The sequence below is a fragment of the Porites lutea genome, chromosome 14 (assembly GCF_958299795.1).
Source record: "Porites lutea chromosome 14, jaPorLute2.1, whole genome shotgun sequence".
In the NCBI taxonomy this organism is placed as follows: domain Eukaryota; kingdom Metazoa; phylum Cnidaria; class Anthozoa; order Scleractinia; family Poritidae; genus Porites; species Porites lutea.
Window position 1 is genome coordinate 4819351 of NC_133214.1, and position 21367 is coordinate 4840717.

Consider the following 21367-nt stretch of genomic DNA (forward strand, 5'->3'; position numbering starts at 1 on the left):
TACATTTTTAACACTTTGACGCCATTTTGGCAGTGAGATGTGCGAAACTTTGTAATTTCACGTGTTAAATTTCGCGCCAAAATCAGGGAGTAATTTGTCACCCATGATATTAAGGATATAACTTGTACTCTAACATTTATGTTCTCTACCAATCGAATTTATAGAATTAATATATAGAAAACCATATCTGATGCAATCTACTAGCTCTCTCATTTTTATAGTGTGGGACCGTTAGTTAGCCTCCTCTTGGAAAACCCGTTACCCGAAAAAATGGCGGCAAAGGAAAGGTGCTTTACTTTGTTATTCGGCCCAAGCCTATTACAAAAAAAAAAAAACAAACAAGACAAGCATGAAACTCCCTTAACATATTCGTCCATCATTTTTCTTCAAGTAAGGCGATTTAAACGCGCATTAACCTGTTCCCCTGCCTAAATAAGACAAAGGACCGAAAGGAAAATGAGGATTACAGTCTACTCCCGATAACTCAAACCCTCGCTAACTCGAACCTCGCGCTAACTCGAACCAAAATCGATTTCCCCTGGATTTCCGTCATTCATTCACTGTAATTCTACCCTCGGTAACTCGAACCCGCGATAACTCGAACTCCCGCTAACTCGAACCAATTTTCGTTTCCCCTCAGGTCATTTTTTTTTTTCTTGAAGTTTCGAGTTATCGGGAGTCGACTGTACTTGCATAACCATATTGCAACCTTCCGGTCCCCAGATCAGACGTATCAGGGGCACCCAGCGACTTGTTTCTGTAAAATAACTGTTCAATGGAACGCATATTGCCTAGAAATTTCTAAAGCTTGAAGAAAAGCTAAAAATTGCTAGATAACCGTTCCATTTGTTTTAAATGTTGGAAGGTTTTCTAATAGCTTAACTACGATTTTCGGAGGTTGTGTTATTCACATTTTAAAACCAAGGTATTGCGATTATTGTCAAACTGAAAAGGCCACCCAAAAATTTCGGTAAAAAGTCAAAACGTCCCCTATAATTTTCTAATCAACGCATGGCTACTTCATGACCTCAAGCTTTCTACCGGATCCATAGGGTATAGCTTACACTTTCGGATGAGACGAAAAAGCCACCTAAGACTTTCTTGAGAACCAAATTAAAAGTTCCCCTAAGACACCCGAACCGATAAAACGTTTTTAGGGCAACTCCAAAATAACTAAATAGGCTTCTAAAACCAGGAGAAAAGCATTTGAGACACTTCTGGAGTATTTGGAAACATTAGGCCGTTGGGGGCCCCTGACGTATCGCAAGATCAGGTCGACGAGCGAGACACTTATAACTGCAACTGCTTTCATTGACCATCATTTAGACAGCAATAGATATTTACTCTAATCAACATACCCCTTTGAAATGCAAGATTCCTGAGAGATGAGGTGAATTTGCTGGATTCAGTCTATTCAATTCTCCATAGTACGTTGGCAAGAATAATGACTGAAACGCCTTGAAAGGTTTGCTTCTCTGTCGGTCAACAAATGTCTTCTGAAATATCGCGTACATTGTGGTTACCCACTATATCCTGAAAACAGGCTGGTTTTAGCCTGCCTGAAAACCTATAAACCTGATAATTACCAGTTAGGTGGCTAGAGGACAGCCTATGAAATTTATAACTGTTATGCATGACTGCATATCTTCGAGCGGGAGTTATCGTAAATCCTCTATTAAGCCCCCTCTCTCTAATAAGCCCCCCCCCCCCCTTTTCAGAGAAGGAAAGTTAATAAGCCCCCCCCTTCCCCTCTCTCTATTATCAAGAGGACAAAAACACAAGCCTTTTTTTTCTCTGGCATTTTAAAGTGGATGACCGATTCATAGTTGTCTTCAGTCTTGACATGGACTGATTTCAGCTGTATTTACTGTCTTTATACTACTACAAGAGAAATTTCTGCAATTTGATTGGCTTAGGGCAGTGGTATTTCAGCTTAATTTGAAATACCTACATGTGAAAATTACAGACCTTTAGTGGGTAATAGTATAACAAATTACTAATAGCATGATTTGTACGTGATATTTGGCATAAATACCACTCGTGATATTTCAAAATTGTCTCAAATTTCACTCGCCTAACGGCTCGTGAAATTACGTTTAACAGTTTTAAAATATCACTCATGGTATTTATGCCAAATATCACTACAAATCATGCTATTACCTATACTAATAGAAAACTATCCTACCGTGTAGCATGGAAATTTTGCGGGTTCTAATTTTTGCGAATTTTGCGGATTGACCTCGATCCGCAAAAATTAGTTCCCGCAAGAAAAAAAACCCCGCAAAATAAATCGCCGCAAAAATTAACTCCCTTCAGTCAAATTAAAAACTCTGCTTTTAATGGACTTGTTGTGTATGGTAGGGATAGGCTTTTGTTTTGTTTTGCTGTTGTTCAGTCCCTTTGTGTAGTAAGATATTACGGTGATTACCGTATTATTCTCCATAGACTGCAAAACAGTCCGTATTTTTGCGTATTCAAGTAAGCGCGAGCAGTCAAACAAAAGGTCTGGAACGAGGCTGAAAACGGAGAGTGAGACTGCGTACTGCCACTTCCACTCATTTTCCACTATGTAGTCTACATTTCACTATATTCACTATATTTCACACAAAAACAACGCTAATCTGCTATAGAATTTAGTGGATACAGCGTCAAGATTCGAAGCCAAGTGCAGACAATAACACGCGCTATTCTCCCGCGAAATCAATCACCGAGTGTATCAAATTCACAAAGAGGGTGGAGTTGTGAACAGATTTTTGACAGCTGGGCGACATTTTTAAACCCCCTGGTCAAAACGAACTCATAGTATGCAAAACGGACAGTCGGTTTTTTTTCTCTCGCCTCACACCTTCGCGCGCGTAAGACTCGTACGCCACGCTTTACCGATTTCTTTACTGATTTTGAGAAAAAAACCGACTGTTTTGCAGTCTATTCTCCATTAAATATGTAAGTAGAGTGAACTTTGACTCAACATACCGTAAAATAAAAGTTGAAAATACCATATTAAGGTTTCGCCCACTTAAACAAGCAAAATAAAACTCCCGCAAAATTTTCATGCTACACGGTATAAGGAATATCTACCGTAGTTAAGATCATGGAAAATTCACCTTGGAACAGTTCAATTTGGAATTTTCATAAATGTGAGTACTGCCCATAACCGTTCCCGTTTTGCGAACTGGACGTTACGTAACAGTGCCGATGGTCATGTTTCGAGCTTGGGTATCCTGTGCCCATACAACTCCTTATATTTCGAAGGCTATTTCGAATGTTACGCAACAATGCCGATGCTCATGGCTGTGGTTTTTACCATGCTGAGTGCAATTGCAATCATTGACCATCACTTAGACAGTAAAAGATATTTTTTGTTATAAACACACCCCTTTGAAATGACTGTAATGTTTAAAAATGATAATAAATACCTCTTCAAGCGCTGCAAAATGTCTCACAATAATCACATCAATTCTTGTCAATCCTGCATTGGCGTTAAGCATAATCAAATGCCTCGGCAGTTTTGCAGCTCTGTCGATCTAAAGATGTCTCCTGAGTTATCGAAGAAATTGTGGTTACCTAATATCTTGAAAACAGGCTGGTTTTAGCTTGCCTGTAAACCTAATCTGCCGCTAAATCCAGCCAGGTGAATCGAATGAACTCAAGTAACCTATGTCACGCCACACGCGTGACTGCACATGTACAATGCAGGGGTTGTCAGGGTATATATTTTATGTTAAAAACTTTTCTTTTCAATTAGTCGGACCGAATAGAAAATATTCGACACTTTGCTTTGTCCTGTTTTTTTTCTTTTCTTTTCACATGTTTTACTATTATATACCGTAATTTAAGGAAATAAATCAAAACAAGCACACTCAGTGAGGTAGCGTAACTTCTGTGTCACCCCTCCCTAATGAAAACAAGGCTCATTTAAAATGCAAATCTTAGAAAATCAGCGAACGCACGTGCGTTTCAACCTTGGAATTAATTTTTAGGGATTAAAAGATTTGCAAAAATCATAAAGTGCCTCATTCGATACCCCGTTTTATTTTTAATTTTGGTTTTTTCACCTGCATTTCTGTCTTACTGATCTCGTGGAAGAAAAACATATTGCTTCTGCTTTGTTGACAGTAGCTCAACAGCAGCGAATATTACGAGAGCAAACATAAAGAAGCTGCACTTGTTTTGGCGTTGCTCTTTAAGGAAGTTGCCTATTTATATATGTATCAATTTTTTTTATTCTACAGTTTGACTACAGCAACAATAATAAAAACAACGGCAAGTAACAAAAAAGAAATCCAAGAATAAATAGTTATTAAAAGAGCCTTTCTGTCTTTTCACAAACATAGTAATTTAGGAGAAATATTGTGTTCGTTCCTTTGGAACTAAACACTGGCATAAGCGGCATATAATTTAAACAGAATGACATAACTGTATATTTCGAATATTCCTCAGTGTTCCTTGATCTGTAGTTTGACCCAATAAATCGCTCCACGTGAAGTCAGATCAGGGAAAGTCAATTTTGCTTGTGGAGTCCGCAATCCAGGGCTTTGGAATCCTGAATTTAGCTAAAACAATCCAGAATCCACGACTGTAGCGGCCTGGGGCGAAATGACCCAATGCAAGAGTCTTGAGTGTAACGTAACTCTCGCGAAAACAAAGTGTCCCACGGTATTCTCACTGGGTCAGTTTGAAAACCTTTATTTCCCAGCTGTAAAAACTTGTTTTCTGGTACCATTTTGAATTTAAGAGTCAAGTGGACGAAAACATAGGCGTTTTATCATTTTTGTTAATGGCCAAGTAAGTTCTAGTTGTCTTTACATTAGATTTCAGCTGTATTTACTGTCTTAATTGAAATCTATCCTAGAAGGAATATCTACTTGGAAAAAAAAAAAAAAATACCTTGGAAGATTTCAACTTGTAATTTTAACGAAGGTCAGTATTGCCTAATCAAACTCCCGTCCTACAAAGTAAACTACGTCTACTCTGAACTTTCTTCATTATTCAACTTTCATTTTCGTGGGAACTTTCGCACAATTTTAAAATTTTTCCCTAACAACATTTTATGACGAGGTAGACAAATCTTGTTAAAGAGATCGCTTCTGGAACTGTCTTTCGAGACTCCACTTTTTCATGATTTTTTTAAGAAACTAAGTTTTTAAAGGCGATTTTCTCATACATGAATATCTTGTTGCTGTTTTCTAAATACTGCGACGATTAACATATAAATGATTTCAAATTGTGCCAACAAAATGAAGTGTCCTTTTCATTGCAGCTTAATTGGTTCATCCCCCTGTTCTGCACGCTTGAGCTGCCTGACGTCGAAAAACCTTCACTTCTCAATTTTTTTTCCAGGTCGATCTCATAATGAACCGTGCAATGATTTTGGTGTTTGTGGTCACATTTGCATGCTTTTATTTCATTGTAAGTAAAAGATTTACTCCTGCTACGTCAGCGAGCTAAGGCCTGCATGGCCAGTAACTGTTTTGTCTTTAACTTTAACTGTAATAATTCCAGTAAAGAATATAAGAAGAAAAAGAAAAATGGTACTCAAACTGAGGAAAAACCCGCTGGTGGACTATCGTAAATAGAGGTTACTCAAGCAAACAGTTGCTTCAATCTAGAGTCGTCCACACTATCCTGAAACAAGCTATTCGAGTTCACGATCGGCAACTTGCAATATGGAGGACTATAATTTAATGAATATTATTTAAAACTCCTTTCTATTCCTGTATATTACAGCCATCAACCACTTCTATCGTTGCTCAGTGACTATTCCAGAAAACTTGATCGGCCATGACGAAATGTCGAGCATATATTCTATATTGTAGTAAAATCTTTTCTCTTATCATGGGCGAAAGACCCGAACTTCAGTTGTCAATTGACTTTAATTAACTGCTGTAAAAATGAAAATTTATTTTACAATTTTTTTTTTTGCATGTCCAATTTTGTGTGGTCGTCAGTACTTGTTATAATGGTTTATAGAATTATAATTATTTGCACGAAGTTCTGTTATATTGCATAACGCATGATTTGTCGCACTTCACTTTTAGAACCAAGCTGGGGCGGTTTCCGTGAAAAGAAAGCGTAAGTAATGAACCATTTTATATTTATTTCTCTTTCTTGAAAACGCTTCACACCAGAGTTAAATTTTGCTGGCCAACTGCAAACCTTCCCTAGTCTCTGTACGGCGTTTTCCCAGGCCTTCTCGGTCTATGCATTTCGGTGACGGACCACGTGACCCGAAACGTGTTGACCGCGCGGACCTTGGGACTAGCCAACTGCAAACCACCAGAAACCGTGGTTTCAGTTTTCTAATTCGAAAATATGGCTCTCCTCGTTCTAACTTATACTTGCCCCGAAAATTCGAATGGATAAACTCGTTCTATACCTCAGAGCAATTCGTTTATTTCAAAATTCCAAAACAATTACGCAGCTAAATTCTAAATGACTTTCTCGTCATAGGCTTCTGTTCCATCGCGTTTAAAGCGAAAAAGTTATGGACAAAAAGTTGGTCATGGATTAATGTAACGTACGCACACTTAAACCGACACTTGGAAGATTGTACAATCACGACGTTTTCTGTAATCAAAAATACATTAGAAGATTCTCAAGTTCATAGTTTTGCAAACTGATCAATAACATTCATAAATTTCGCACCATTCTGACTATGATTGAGCAAATTCCACTTCTTTTTCTAACGTACCAAATCAACTCGTCAACTCTATAACTTGTTTTTTAGTCAACCAGTATTGACGAAGTTGCTTTATGAAATTATAGGTCAAATTGTTTGTGTCTACCCGTGATGTAGCAACCTTAGATTCGAAACACTTTGTTTTAGCCGTTGGAAATGTCTCTTGTGTCTCTGTCTTTTGCAAAAGAGTAGAAAAAGATTTTCAGTTGTCAAACGGGTTTGCTTTGAATTTTACTGCAGCGTTTTGGTCAGGACTACCACAACAGGGTGAGTGCCCTAAGAATTATGGAACGGGCACTTGTGTAATACCGGAGACCGGTGGGTGCCTTACTGACGCAGACTGTGATAGGGAACTTCAAAAATGCTGTTCCAGCGGATGTAATAAAGTCTGTACGCAAGGTATGTGAGGAGCGTTGAATCATGTCTCAGTATACATTGTAGCTTTGGCGATCACAATATGCAGGTATCCACTTTGGGCCGGACTGCGGGGGCGGGAGTGGGTATTCCCCTAGCCTGAGGCTCTGAATTGTTAGCCATTTCAATTTTATGAAATCCGAAAAGGAAAGGGATATTTTTAATTGGTAGTAATTACTATCAAGATATTGGGTATTAATTTATCACACAATCGATTTATTTTACTTTCTCTTTTTGAAGTCTATTTTTAGCGTTCCCTGGATCCAGCTGCAAGAAGAAGACAAGTCGCTCATTCGTTGCATATTGGTTACTAAAATGAAATAACGAATAAAATCAAATCAAAGATGAAATACGTTTTTCTTGCTTTTAACATACCCCCAGATTATCTAGCTAGACCTGATGTCGGTTTAACAAATTGCGGGGCGGAAGGGAACGAACGGTAGTGGTTAAAGTTGGTTTATACGACAGTCCGCTATACGTTTCCGTGTGATTTTCGGGGTCGACAGCAAAGTTTAACAGCTCGGGAAAACTGAAAACAGTACGGAAAGTACCCGTAGGTACATAAAGAGGAGGGCGTTTTTTTCGCCCCTGTCTATTCCCCTTTCGTAAACGGTCGTTGCCATTTTTAACGGTCGATACCACCAAAACCGCTAAGAGCGCCTTGATACATACTAGTCAAATCCTCCTTCCTAGAATGGACTGGAGCTATCTCCATGATCTTTCACAAACGTTTGTAAGAGGGGAAATTGCATGTCAAAAGCGCTTCGTTTTCTACAGATAACAGTCGAACATCATGATTGTCCATTTTTTACCGTATTTCTAACCATGAAAACTTCATCCCAAAATATCTCGATAAAGCTTTTACAGATTGCGCTTAAACTTTACGAACATCGAGGCGGCTATTGAAGGAAAAAGCTACCGTGAACGATTCGCAGTGCAGGGAAATACTGATGCAAGTAAAATAGGTAATGGCTTCATTTCGTTGCTATGACAACTCCGATATCATTGCAACCCTGATCATAACAAATTTTTATCTTTATCTAATACAATTGTGGTGGCAATTTTTTCAAATCTTTGTTTATGGCGACGCAGTTTATGCTCAAACTTGGGAGGTATTTACCCTGAAAAACTGTATTAAGACATCTTAAACTGCATGTTCTTCAGCTTACACTGAATATATTGGCACTGATGATAACACTTGGTCAACCTTTGTTAGTTTGGTTGCTTTTGTTCAACAGTTTTTAATCGAAACATTTAACAACAGAGAAATGCATTATTTAGCGATACTATAGAAATGAAAACCCCGGGAGATTTTCTGAGGTTGTTTGAAACACTCGAAACAAGTGTTTTATCAAGTCGAATCGAGGCTACGTTCACGCGGTAGGGGACTAGTGTTCGACCGATCGAAAATTTCTACGTTAAGGTTTAGGTGTTTCGTTCATACGGAACCACCTTAACCGCACGAAACTTCAGACCCCTGGGGGTTACTTGGGTTAATTTTTGCTGGGTATGTGCCGCTGGCCTATCAGAACCCCTTCCCCATCATAGTCTATTCTGCGGCCAAATATAGACCCCATCTTAGTCACTTTTGGGAAAATGTAATTTTCGCGATCTCAACTTAGTAACTTTCTGTTTATATATCTACTTTATAGACTTTATAAAGCCTTTTTACTAGCTCATACTGAAATGAATTGACACGTTGGTTAAAGTTAATGAAGTAGAAATCTTACCATTTTAAAATCCCTGCCAACCTGAATTTTCTGATCCCTCAAATTCCGAAAATGTGCGGTCCCATTCTAGTAATCCTAATCAATGCAACCCCATAAGTTGGCGATGAGCGGTGGTACTAGCCTCTTCCGGGCGTTTGGATTGTAGAGCGCGGCGTTTAGATGGTGGGGAGTGAGTCAAATAACAGGCGGAGAAAATGAGGGGAGATTGGGGTCCCCTTCTTTTTTCTTTTTTTCTCGTCATTTTTTCGCCCGCGCTGTAGTGGAGACCTTTAGATTCTAAGACGAGTACGACTACGAGTACGGAGATTTTCTTAATACTTAGTAGCGTACGCGCGTGAGCCAGCGACGTTTTGGCGGGAAAAAGTGGTAGCCGTCATCATTCTACTACGGGTTTTCACACGAATGTCGTGGTGGCGAAAACAAGATATCAAATGTTAAAAAAGTCTTATCATTTTGCGATCGGGAGAGCGCGTAATCTCCGTCGCTAAAGATACAAAGCTAACTTTTCTAGTGAAAAATGGTAAAATGAAGCTTTCGGGGAACTCTATATTTTAAAAAGACGCGAAAAAACTTCAAGTCAAATCCCGTATTCATCGTCGTCCCCGTCCTCCAGTCTAATGCTCTCTAGTATCTGAACGTCTGGAACAGGCTAAGATAGTACCAACGATTGTTTCCAAAAGAATACGAAAAATTTAACGTGAAACGAAATGAATCAGGGTCGTGAAATAAGGTCTCTTATTTTAAACAGTGTAGAGAAATGAACAGAGGCTATGAAGGCCTTGGCCGCACACTTCTACCCAAACTTCCCCCAAAGGGTATTTGTACTACTACACTTGACAATTTTTTTCAATTTGGTTACTTTTGCTTAACAACTTTTTTTAAATCAACCCGCTTAAAACAAGTATAGACTAAAATAGCTAACTGACGGCGAATACCATGTTAGAGAAATTCGATACTCAGGTGAGGTTTTTGAAGCAGTTCAAAACAATTTGCACTGCTAAATTTAAAATTCTATCTTGAGAAAACACAGCTGTTTGTGTTTTAAACATTACTTAACATATTCTTAAGCTACCGTTAGCGAGTAAATTTAACGATTGTATATTACATTCTTTAATCTACTTGATTCATGAAGTGATGAAGAAAAGCGCATCTGAAAATGATTTTACGGCCGCGATGAAAACTTTGCCAGAGAATTTTGAATATGAGTTCAAAGCGGAGGAGAACACAAACATGATTGACAAAAACATTTCTGCACGATATTATGATTTTTATGCGGTATATATGAAATGCCTTGACGTTGGTTTCAGCTGTATTTGCTGTCTTGATTGAAACCAAGATCCTATAGTGGCTCTTGTTGAAACCTATCTTAGAAGGAATATCTACTATAAGTAAGTACAAAAATACAAAGGCTTATTTGGAAAGAAAAATATCGTAAGGAACAACTTAAGCAAGTAAAAGTTTGACGAAGGTGAGTACTGCTAAGTTTACACTCAGTTGTGGACAACATCGGGTCTGAAAAAATTTTCCTGACGACTTCTCCAACTTAGAGACAAAATTCGTTTAGACTTTATTACCTAGTCGTAAGAAATTTTCGCGACACTTCCGCGAAATTTCCTCGGTGTTAGTTTCACGAACAATCGTGTGAAAACATTTCTTTCGCGAGTTTAATTTTTCGTGTTTCAGAGAATTGAAGTTTGAAAGGCTATTTTCTTACAACTCCACCAATTATCATTACATTAGACGCATATAAACGTAAAAACTTCTACAATTAAAGCGGACAGTTCAGTTTTTAAAATCCCCCTCGCATTGTGCGCTTTAGCTGCCTTGGGCTACAGTGAAATCCCCGGGAGTCAAATCTTTACTTATCAGGTACATTTTTCTTATTTTGAACTTCAGGCCGATCCGAAAATGAAAGGAGCAATAATTGGGCTGTTTGTGGTAACACTTACATGCTTGTTTTTCAGTGTGAGTACCAAGTTAATAATGATTCATTTGTACAATAAAGCGATACCTGCAAGATCACTCCACAAAAATTTGCACGTTGCACGACGATACAAAAAGGATTTCGTGTGAGACAAGGGCAACCAAAAACTGTTGTATCTTCATCTTCAACTTTGTAGAAAAGGCATTTAATTAAGAGGAAGTCACGATTGGTAAATTAAATTCATTGAATCATTGAAGATTGGAATTTAAGAAATAATCATGAAAAACCACCAACACTATCACCACCTTTTTCACCATTGTTGCTTCTTATAAACTGAATTTTTATATTGTTATGATAAACTGTCAGTATAGGTTTATTTTTTTCACATATTTCCTCTTGTGCCGCTATAAATTCTTTAAACTTGTAAAATTATCACTATCATCATCATTATTACTGTAATAATAATTATTATCATTGCTGCATGTAAAGCTCACTGACAGAAGTAGTTGCTACTTAATTTACTATAATTGTCTGCATGCAGTTCTTATACTGACTTTCGCATGATTTGTCATCACTTTTTATAGGACCAAGTTGAGTCGGCTTCTCTTAAAATGGACCGTAAGTGATCCATTCATTACCTTTTCAAAGTGTTTTTTGTCAGAACTGACTGGAGCAATAATAATAATAATAATAATAATAATAATAATAATAATTATTATTATTATTATTACTATTATTTTATTTATTATTATTATAGTAGCAGGCGAAAGTATCGACAAAATTTCACGCCAATAGTCACACACAAGATTTCGTCCACAAGTTCAAAGTTCTTTAAGTGAATTTGTTTGTTTGTTTATTTTTATTGTTTTCATTAATTTTTTTTTCTCTCTTGGCTTCTTTACCCTTAGTTGCCACTACTGGCCCTTAGCCTGAGTAACGCGAGGTTCTGCAATACACGTACTTCCAGTTATAATTATTTCAGTCACCACAACACTGTCGGCGGGACATGTACTAACCCTATTCAGGCCAGGCTTTTTTTTGCTTGTTGCGATCGAGGTGGGGGGAGAGGGCTGAGGGGTGGGGAGACCCCCGTCTTTAACTTTAAAACCGCTGTTGGTACGGACACCAAAATTACACAGAATAATGTATACGTCATGCATTTTCAACATTTAGGCATAATTTGATTGACACAATTACGTAACATGACCTCCTTATGACGTCATATTGTTGAATTTATAGGCAAAATTCAAATTGCGAACTAGAAATCAACTCGTTTTAGTACGACAAAAGCAAATTTTCGAAAACTTGGCTGTCAAAACTCGGTTGCCGTGGTAACGTGAATGTTCAAGTACACTTCACGACGACTTCTTAGGAAAAGTCGCTAAGTTTGTTGGTCAATGGTCATAGATTTAACGTTTTTGAAGTTATTCAACTCTTTAGCGAGGAGGGCCTCAAAAGTCCCCCCGGTCTAAATAGGCCTAAATCTTCAAAGGAGCGAGAGGTTATTGGGGCTAAATGGCACAAACTTTTTGAGTAAACTTTCATAAAGATGAAAGAAATTAACTTCGTATTGATAATATATGCAACTTTGAGCGGTACGATTGAAAACCTTAGCTTTGTTAGCTTTTGCAAATTTTTTACATTATCATAGGGGAAGAGCTGAGATAAGTTGTCAAGCAGGTTTGCCTTGAATCTTACCTTATAGCGTTCTGGCCCGAACAAAGACCAGGTGAATGCCCTAAATTTTTTGGTCTTCCCAAATGTATAAGATTGGATACCAGCGAGTGTGTTAATGACAAGGACTGTGGTAACGTACTTCAGAAATGCTGCTCGGATGGATGTAAAACATTCTGTCTGCAAGGTAAGATATGTTTCTGGAATCATGAATGAGCCTCTCAACAACTAGTAGTCACGGTAGTTTCGCCGACCAAGCTTAAAAAAGGAGCTTTTTCAGTAAAACATGCACGATTTCTCCTTATTGGAGAATCGTTCCTAAAACATCGATCAAATACAAAACAATACATGGATGGAGAAACGGTGGGAAAGGGGATACCCCACCTATCCAGAATGAGGCTCCGGATTGTTAGTCTGTTCAATTCCATGAAAGCCGAATAGGAAAGTGATATTTCTAATTTGTAGCAATTAGTACCAGGGTCTTAATTTGTTATCCTTATAGACTGCAAAACAGTCGCTTTTTTTTCCTCAAAATCAGTAAAGGAATCGGTAAGGCGTGGCGTAAGAGTCTTACGCGCGCGAAGCGCGTAGTTTTAGCGTCTCTCCCCAGTCTCGCTCTCTGTTTTCAGCCTCGTTCCATACCTTTTGTTTGACTGCTCGCGCGTACTTGAATACGCAAACATACGGACTGTTTTGCAGTCTAGTCAGTATTTATAGGGGTCTTGTTATTTGACACAATCGATTGATTTTCCGCTCTCTTTTTTAAAGTCTACTTTTAGTGTCCCCTAGATCAAGTTGGCAGCAAAACTGATAACACTGGCATGAAGAAGTCTTCGCTCATGAATTTAATGTATATTGGGTACTTTTATGTAAGGAAGAATTAAGGTCTGTCTTTGTAAGAACACATAAAGATAAAATAAAATAAAAGCAAATGAAATCAAAAATAAACCAGAAGTTTTGATATTTATGAAACACGAATTCTGGACGAAAAAATGGATTTGCACCAAATTTGCTCACCGCAAATGTGGTGCAAAAGTGTGCAAACTGAGTAGCAAAACCTGTGCAAAGGTGGTAAATGCCACATTTTCATACCTGTTTACACCCCCGTGTAAATAGGTTCACTGGTGTTTGCCTTTTGGATAGCAAGGCATTGTGAAGCGGCAAGACGACGCTTAAACTGTAAAAATCAGTAGGCCTTTTGTATAACTTTAATCATTTAACTTTCTTTGGTAATTTTAGCTGCTTTTTAAAAATCTTTCAATCAAAATGTTTTAAAAAGAGAAATGCATCATTTAGCGATATTGCAAAAATAAAAGAGCGGGGGAGATAGGGCCATTTATACGAGGAAAAATAAGACGCGTCTTACATAAGACGCGACTTAAATAAGATGCGAACTGGACCATTTATACGAGCATCGAAGACGAAAACAGCTCGTATAAATGGTTCGCCAAGGGCGGATCTAGGGGGAGGGTGCAAGGGGGTGCGCACCCCCCCTCCCGGGATGACCTGCGGTTTTCTAATACAACTGGTATTCTGCAAAAAAAAAAGCTATGTGGTTTATTGGTGTTGAAGTAGAGCAAGAGACGAGTGCACCCCCTCCTAAGAAAAATCCTGGATCCGCCCCTGTTCGCGTCTTATTTCTGTTCTTGACTCGTTTTCATGTGAATGAAATGAACTTACTTTTTAAGTGTAAGTTTATAATACGAAGATAGCAATTTGATTAGCAAATATAAATTGTAATAGTTTAAAGTTAAAAGGATCTACTTGCACCAGCAGATGTCACGCATTTGTCCAGGAGGTCTGCTATCGCCTTCTCCTTACATAATAAAAAGAAATCCTTTTCCTCCGCGATAGACCAAGTGTTTCTTTTTGCCTTTAACGGCGAGCTCATCGTAATTAAGCGAAGAAAAAAACACAGCAAAATAGACAAGAAAACGAAAATGCGTTGTATTTGTAAACAACTTTTCCCCGCCAGTAGCCTGCCAGTCCACCGGGGGGCAAGCGATAATTTTCCCGCCAAAAATTAACGCATGCGTACTATGCGTTCGCTTCTTATGTAAGACGCGAAGGTCATTTATACGAATTTTTTCTCGTCTTAGTTAAGACGCGTCTTATCTAAGAACAGGTGTTAAGGGCTGTTCTAAAATAAGACGCGTCTTAGCTAAGTCGCGTCTTATTTTAGACGAAATGTGCCATTTATACGGAAAGTTCGCGTCTTATGTAAGACACGTCTTATTTTTCCTCGTATAAATGGCCCTATTATGGAACTGTACCAAACACTCAAAGCACGTATTATATTTAGTCGTTTTATCTAGCACGTGTTTTATTTAATTTTATCTTAAGCACCTGAAAGTAATATGGGAGTAACTAATAGTCGTGGGTCGTGGGTATACAAAGTCGTTGGTCGTGGGTATACAAAGTCGTTGGTCGTGGGTACCATGTCGTGGGTAGCTGCTAGACCCACAAAAAGGGGTAGGGTATAAGTGATCTTGAACACGTCTCTCAGGGTAGTTTCTGGGCAGGGGGGTAGGATAGCTCATTAGCTATTAGTGGGTGGACATCCAAAGTATCGAGTTAAAAAGGGAAGGGCCATTCATAGAAAAGTGAGGACGCCGAGTAGCATAAGTAAAATTATTGTACTGACCTCCAATTACTAACATCAAGGAAAAAAAATCTGTTAGGAGGAAGAAGAAAACTAACAACTGTAAGCTCGGAAGAATTCCAATCTCTGGGTGAGAATCGAACTGACCACCCTTTGAGTTCTAGTGTACGGATGCTCTAACCACTGTCCTACTGGAGGCTCTATGGCGAGAAGGGTCGAAAATCAATTATTATTACACAGTCATACAGGACCTGTGACGGGGACTTACTGGACATTTTAAAGAAAAAAATACAAGGGAAATGTAACCAAAGAAAAAATTCCCCCTCCTTTTACTTTTAAAAAAGAACAAACAAACAAATCAAAGCAAAAACAAAACAAAACAAATCCCTGGTCTCGATTTCTAATGTCGGTGATCAACTCTGGTTCTGTCTCGTTCTCAATCGTCGTTTTCAAGCTTCCGCTGATCTTCAACAACGTGCTGTTCTTCCGCGCTGACGTTCTGATCTTTCACTGTTTCTTAAACACCGTGCATTTCGTGATTTTCATCAAATCAGAAAATTAAGGTAAGTGATTTTTACAGTATGCACGATTTTTTATATTGGTGGTTTTTATCTAGTGAAATAAATCAGCATTATTTGTATTCAATTTCCACGAATACCATCAACGTCGTTTTGTCAGTTCAGTAAGTGAGTCTTAAAACAGTGGCGTCGTTCTCGAAAAAAAAATAAAACAAATTGTCAGCATTTCAACAAGTAGTGTTAACAGAGCAAAAATTTGCTTTGTACTTGCTGTTTATTTTTGCTGTAGCTGCAGTGTAGAATGAAAAATGAATAGATGAACGCTAAACGAGAAAACAGTTTGGTAATTCCCTAGAGAAGTAATGCCAAACGTCCTCAAGCTACCGCTGCCGAAGCAACATTGTTTTTCTTCCCTGAGATCAGTACGAATGAAATCGGGGTGGAAGTACACAATGTAAAAACTGAATTAAACGGGATATTCAAGGTGTCACTTGCTTTTCGCCGGTTCTAGTTTTTGCAAACATTTCATCCGCAAATTGAAAATTGATTCCGTGGTCAAAACTGTTAAATATCCTTTTCACAAACATTGTAGTCAGTTACGAGAAATGACTGAGTTGGCTTAGCTGCAATCAGAACCTGGATTATCGACCAAAAAAGAGCGAGAGTTCAACAGGATGACACAACTCAGTGTAATTTCCGAATATTCTTTCGCCTGTATTTTGAACCTAATAAACGCAAGAATCTTGCATGCAACTAGTCCTGTTAAAGCAAAGTGTCACACGTTATTCTAACTGGATATTATTTGACTTTGAAAACATTATATCACAGCAGTAAAAACCTTTTCTTTGGTACTCATTTGAATTTATGGGTCAAGAGGACGAAAACACAAGCCTTTTTTTTTTGGTATTTTAATGTGGATAACCAATTCATAGCTGTCTTCAGTCTTGACATTGACAGATTTCAGCTGTATTTACTGTCTAAATAGAAAACTATCCTAGAAAGAACATCTACCGTAGTTAAGATCACGAAAGATCATTTGGTAGGAAAAACTCTCCTCTCGCCTTGGAACAGTTTAATTTGGAATTTTCATAAAGGTGAGTACTGCCCATAACCGTTCCCGTTTGGCGAACTGAGGAGCTAAAAAATTTCTTTGAGGATTTTTGTAACTTAATGAAATCAGAAATACGAAGGTCTGCACTTTCCTCATTGTTGGTAATTTTCGTGGGCACTTTCGCGCAATGTTTAGTTCGTTGAAATGAACGAGACAAAATTAATTCAGGTGTTAATTTCTCCTTACAGGTCGCATAATTTTGTGACGTGGCAGAACTCTTGTTAAAGGGATCGTTTCGGGAACTTTCTTCCTCGAATCCAGGTTTTCGAGATTTTTACGGATTAAATTGTAGAAAGCTACTTTCTTACATCTCAACAAGCGATGCTAGAAAATCTGTTTTTTTTTTTAACTTCTCGAAATACTGTACACGGTTAATATATAATTAAATTCAAATTCTGACAATTAAATGTGGACTATTCAGTAACGTTTCTCTTTGCAACTTTACTTAATTGAGCTGCCTGTATATATCGAATAAAAATATTCACTTCTTAACTATGTTTGTTTTCTCAGGCCGATCTCATTATGAACCGTGCAATAATTGTGCTGTTTGTGGCTACTTTTGCGTGTTTTTATTTCATTGTAAGTAAGAGATTGATAATACGTGATATTTACATATATATGTAGCTGTAGCCGTAGCTCAGCACTCAGACCCCGGCCACTCAGACAGCTAAGGCAATCAGTGACTGTTGTATCTTCACTTTATCTTTCACAATTCCAGTAATATAAAGAATTCAATGCAAGAAGAAAAAGAATTTTACTAAAATCGGAAAAACCAGCAGCAGGACTTAAGATCCTTAAATACTCGAGCAACCAGTTCAATTAAGAGTACACACTGTCTTGAAACAGGCTACTCAAGTCGCCTGATTGGTATTTAATAGACTAATTTTAAAATCACCAGTGGACTATAATTTAGCGCTCATTATATTATTGATAATGGTAATAGAACTGAGTGGAGTCCAATTTGGTCAATAATGATTAAAGGAATACGCGGTCGTCCGATTGTCAATCACGAGTATGATTACAGACCGAACAGAATTGTTTGCACACAGTTAATACCGAGTAACACTTGATTTGTTGCCATTTTATAGGACCAAGTTGGGTCGGCTTCCGTTAAAAGAAACCGTAAGTAATTCGCCCAGTTTTTTAATTTCTTTTCGTTGAAAACGCTTGACGCCCGAGTAAAATGTACTGGCGAATGAAACTGACCCTAACCTTGGTCTTCTTTCTTTAACACTAACTTGATTAACAGTAAATTTTCAAAAAAATGTAGCAAATTAACATCGTATTGTTAATTTAACTTTGAACAGTAACATTGGCAACCCATGGATTATAATAATAATATATAGATTTAGCCAGGGCTAAAAGCGAAGCTCCTATTAACTCGAATTTATGATTTAAATCAAACAATAAACTTGCAATTGTATTTTACAAATCAGTTAACTTTAGTGCACATTCATGTGACTTTTGAGGGAAAGGCTAAGTGATTTTAGAGAAAAATAATTTGCAAACAGTCCAAGCTAACAGTGAACTTAATCTTACATCGAGTTGATAGCCTTATATGTACACCCAAAAAATAGCAATCATCTTCGATCACATTCAGGAGCCATAATGGCTCTCGATCACTTACGAGATTAGGCCTGGAAAACAAATTCTCGGAAAACAAATCAGGCCCAATTTTTTGCGTTCGACAAGTTTACAATTTATTTTACAAAATCTTGCTAACAAGTCTGGAGACGTGCAAACCAACCTTTTATACTTTTTATACATCATCTGAGGTGAAACAGTACCATGAGGCACTGTTTTTATCATACAGACCTCCGACAGATCACAATTTTGCAATACAAATTTTACTCATTCAACATTCAGCTCGATCGAAGCACGCGTGGGCTTTTACGGAAAACCGTTAAAAAAATTTCTAAAATCACCTATACGGCTTGCCGGTTCTCACTTTTGACAAGCGCCAAAGTCGACTGTTTAAATCAAGATTAATAGAGTTATACGCTTTAAAATGACGAAAAATTTATTATGTTTATTTCTTTGTTTAACGGTTTTATAACTATGTGTAATCTTCAAAAGCGTTTGATACACGCGGCATTTTGACTACTCCCGCAAGCGATGTTCGTGAGCGACTGAAAACAAACGACACAGCGATTAAAATTGCAAAAGAGACCACTAACAATCAATAAAAGGATAATAATTCGGTGAAACATATACAGAGACAACAATTTTCATTCACGAAGACAAGTAAAAAGTGTCTCTGAAAATCCTTGTTTATGTTTCAAGCCGGCTTCCCGGCGTTTGCTTTTTTCAAAGATGAACTCGAGGCAAGAAAATCGCTGAAAGCTTTCTTTTAAAGCCAGAATTATAACTAAATATTCTTTGGAACGTTTTCTTTCTACTTGCAGTGAGAAAATGTCTAAAGGCTTTTTAAAGTTCTATAAGCTTATAATCAAACCTGATACTCGGTCAGATCGATCATTGTCTCAAATCTTACAAACGTGCATAAACTAAATAGCCGCATAAACTACGCCCGACTTCATTAAATTAGATATAAAAAACAAACATCAAATACAATAATTACTCAGGCTTACCATTCGAGATGCTCTGAAAACTATCAAGTAAGGCCAGAATCGCTTCAGACTTTTCAACCCTCTTACGCATCAAGCAAGGTGAAAAACGAAAACGATGCCATCCGAAATCGGATTTCCAACTTTGACAAGTGACGTACTTCTCAACCAAAAACCCAATAAACAAGCCAGCTATGAATAACAGAAGACTCCTGATAGCAGCTGAATTTCATTTTGTGCATTCAGCGGAGAAAGACAGTTAAAAACATCACAAGTTGGCACAAAACTCTGTCAGCTTCAGCTGTCAAAGTAAACAAGTTTCAAGATGCTGCATACATTTTCCGCGTGAACTCACCTGTCAAATTTTGACCAATCAGAGCATAAAAATTGGACGTAGAGCGTGACCAACGCGTGACCTTGGTGAGAAAAGTCAAAAGCAACTGGCATGTCTTTCCTGCCTGTAAAAACTGGCTGAATTTTAGCTTCTGAGGTCAGTTTGAAATCAAAATTTTAATTGTGCGGCACATATAAAACACAAAATATTTCATATGAATTAAAAAAATTAAACTTGAGCCTGCGATCATTTGAAAACTAGTAACTTGTCAGCGGATAACTTCAAAAAGATACTCGACCTCAATGGGTCGACACCTGAGCCCGCGATACGGTCAGGTGATACTGGTCAGCAGATACCCTGTTTTGACAGCTGTCAATTGATCACAACATTGATGTACAATATGTGTGTTATATCAGTCTTCCTGTGCTACCATTCTAGCTAGAAAGTGTGAGATTAAACATTGGTTTTCCTGTGGTGCGGACAGACGGGCGGGCTGCGTGCGGTGTACGGTCACGTGATTACCAAATTTTCTCGGATGGGTAGATTTACTTACCCATGGTGCTCCGCAGGCGCGCTTCACGCGCCAGAGCTCCGCTAATAATAATAATAATAATAATAATAATAATAATAATAAAAGAGATCTTTCTTTCATCCATGGGCAACCCTACCTTTGAGGGACTTTGGTTAGCTCAACAAATTTCTCTCGTTTTACCCCGATGAAGAGTAAATAGTTGTCAACTAGGGTTTGCTTTGAATTTTATCGCAGCATTCTGGTCCTTGCCGGGTAAATGCCCTGTGGATCATTCTAAAGGAATTTGTGTTGTACTGCCGGGCGCGTGCTATAGCGACGACGAATGCGTGGAAAGATTAGGGGAGCTGTACAAATGCTGCCCAAGTGGATGCAATAGGTTCTGTAAGAAAGGTATGTGAGTTATATGTAATAATTTAATGAAACGTCGGATAACTAGTTCATGGTCTTGTTGGGGAGTTGGGGGGGAGGGAGGGGGAGTGGGCGACCTTGTTTTCAACATTGCTTTATAGGGGAAGGCTCCACCCCGGTGTCCAGCGGGGTGGAGAAAAGGTACCCCGTTCCCATACTTCCAGTGAAGAATGGTGCCCCTTCCACATACTTAATAACAGTAAGTCTTCTTGAAATTTTATGTTTTTATGTAGCGTTTAATAAATTAAAATGACACAGCCACAAACTAATGGACAAAAAGACTAAACTCTCAGTATACAATGTAGCTTTGGCGATAACATTATGCAGGTGTCCACTTTGGGGTCGGGGGTCGGGGGTTGAGGGGGGAGAGAGGGAGAGGGGGTATTCCCCCAGCATGAGGTCCTGGATCTTTAGCCAGTTCAATTTTATGAAGGCTGAAAAGGAAAGGGGTATTTTTAATTTGTAGTAATTACTACATTTGACATTAATTTATCACACAATCGATTTATTTTACTCTCTCTTTTTTAAGTCTTTTAGTGTACCCTGGATCCAGCTGCAGCGAAAATAACACTGGCAAGAAGAAGTCGCTCATTCCTTGCACATTGGTCACTTTTTAAATGAAATAAGGGATAAAATAAAACCAAAGATAAAACACAAGTTTTTCTTGCTTTTAACATACCCACGGCTTAACCAGCTAGACCTGATGTCGGTTTAAAAAAGTGGGGGGCGGAAGGGAACGAACCCAGTAGTGGTTAAAGTTATCAAGTTTCCTGCTGGTTTGTACGACAGTCCGCTATACGTTTCCGTGTAATTCTCGTGGTCGACCGCAAAGTTTAACAGCTCGGAAAAACTGAAAACAGTACGAAAAGTGCCC

At 38.2% G+C, this 21367-nt stretch overlaps 1 protein-coding gene and 1 long non-coding RNA gene across 2 annotated transcripts; both read left to right on the forward strand.

The window, feature by feature from the left end:
- Nucleotides 1-4877: 4877 nt before the first annotated feature.
- On the forward strand, nucleotides 4878-6127 carry LOC140924133 (uncharacterized). The gene is made up of 3 exons (XR_012164201.1): nucleotides 4878-4920; nucleotides 5341-5409; nucleotides 6039-6127. It is a non-coding gene; the product is annotated as an uncharacterized lncRNA (long non-coding RNA).
- A 4052-nt stretch (nucleotides 6128-10179) lies between these two features.
- On the forward strand, nucleotides 10180-13313 carry LOC140924124 (WAP four-disulfide core domain protein 18-like). The gene is made up of 5 exons (XM_073374142.1): nucleotides 10180-10291; nucleotides 10720-10788; nucleotides 11332-11365; nucleotides 12453-12608; nucleotides 13190-13313. The coding sequence occupies exons 2-5, from the start codon at nucleotides 10732-10734 to the stop codon at nucleotides 13198-13200; spliced, it is 258 nt and encodes an 85-aa protein (XP_073230243.1). The 5' UTR covers nucleotides 10180-10291; nucleotides 10720-10731; the 3' UTR covers nucleotides 13201-13313.
- Nucleotides 13314-21367: the final 8054 nt, after the last annotated feature.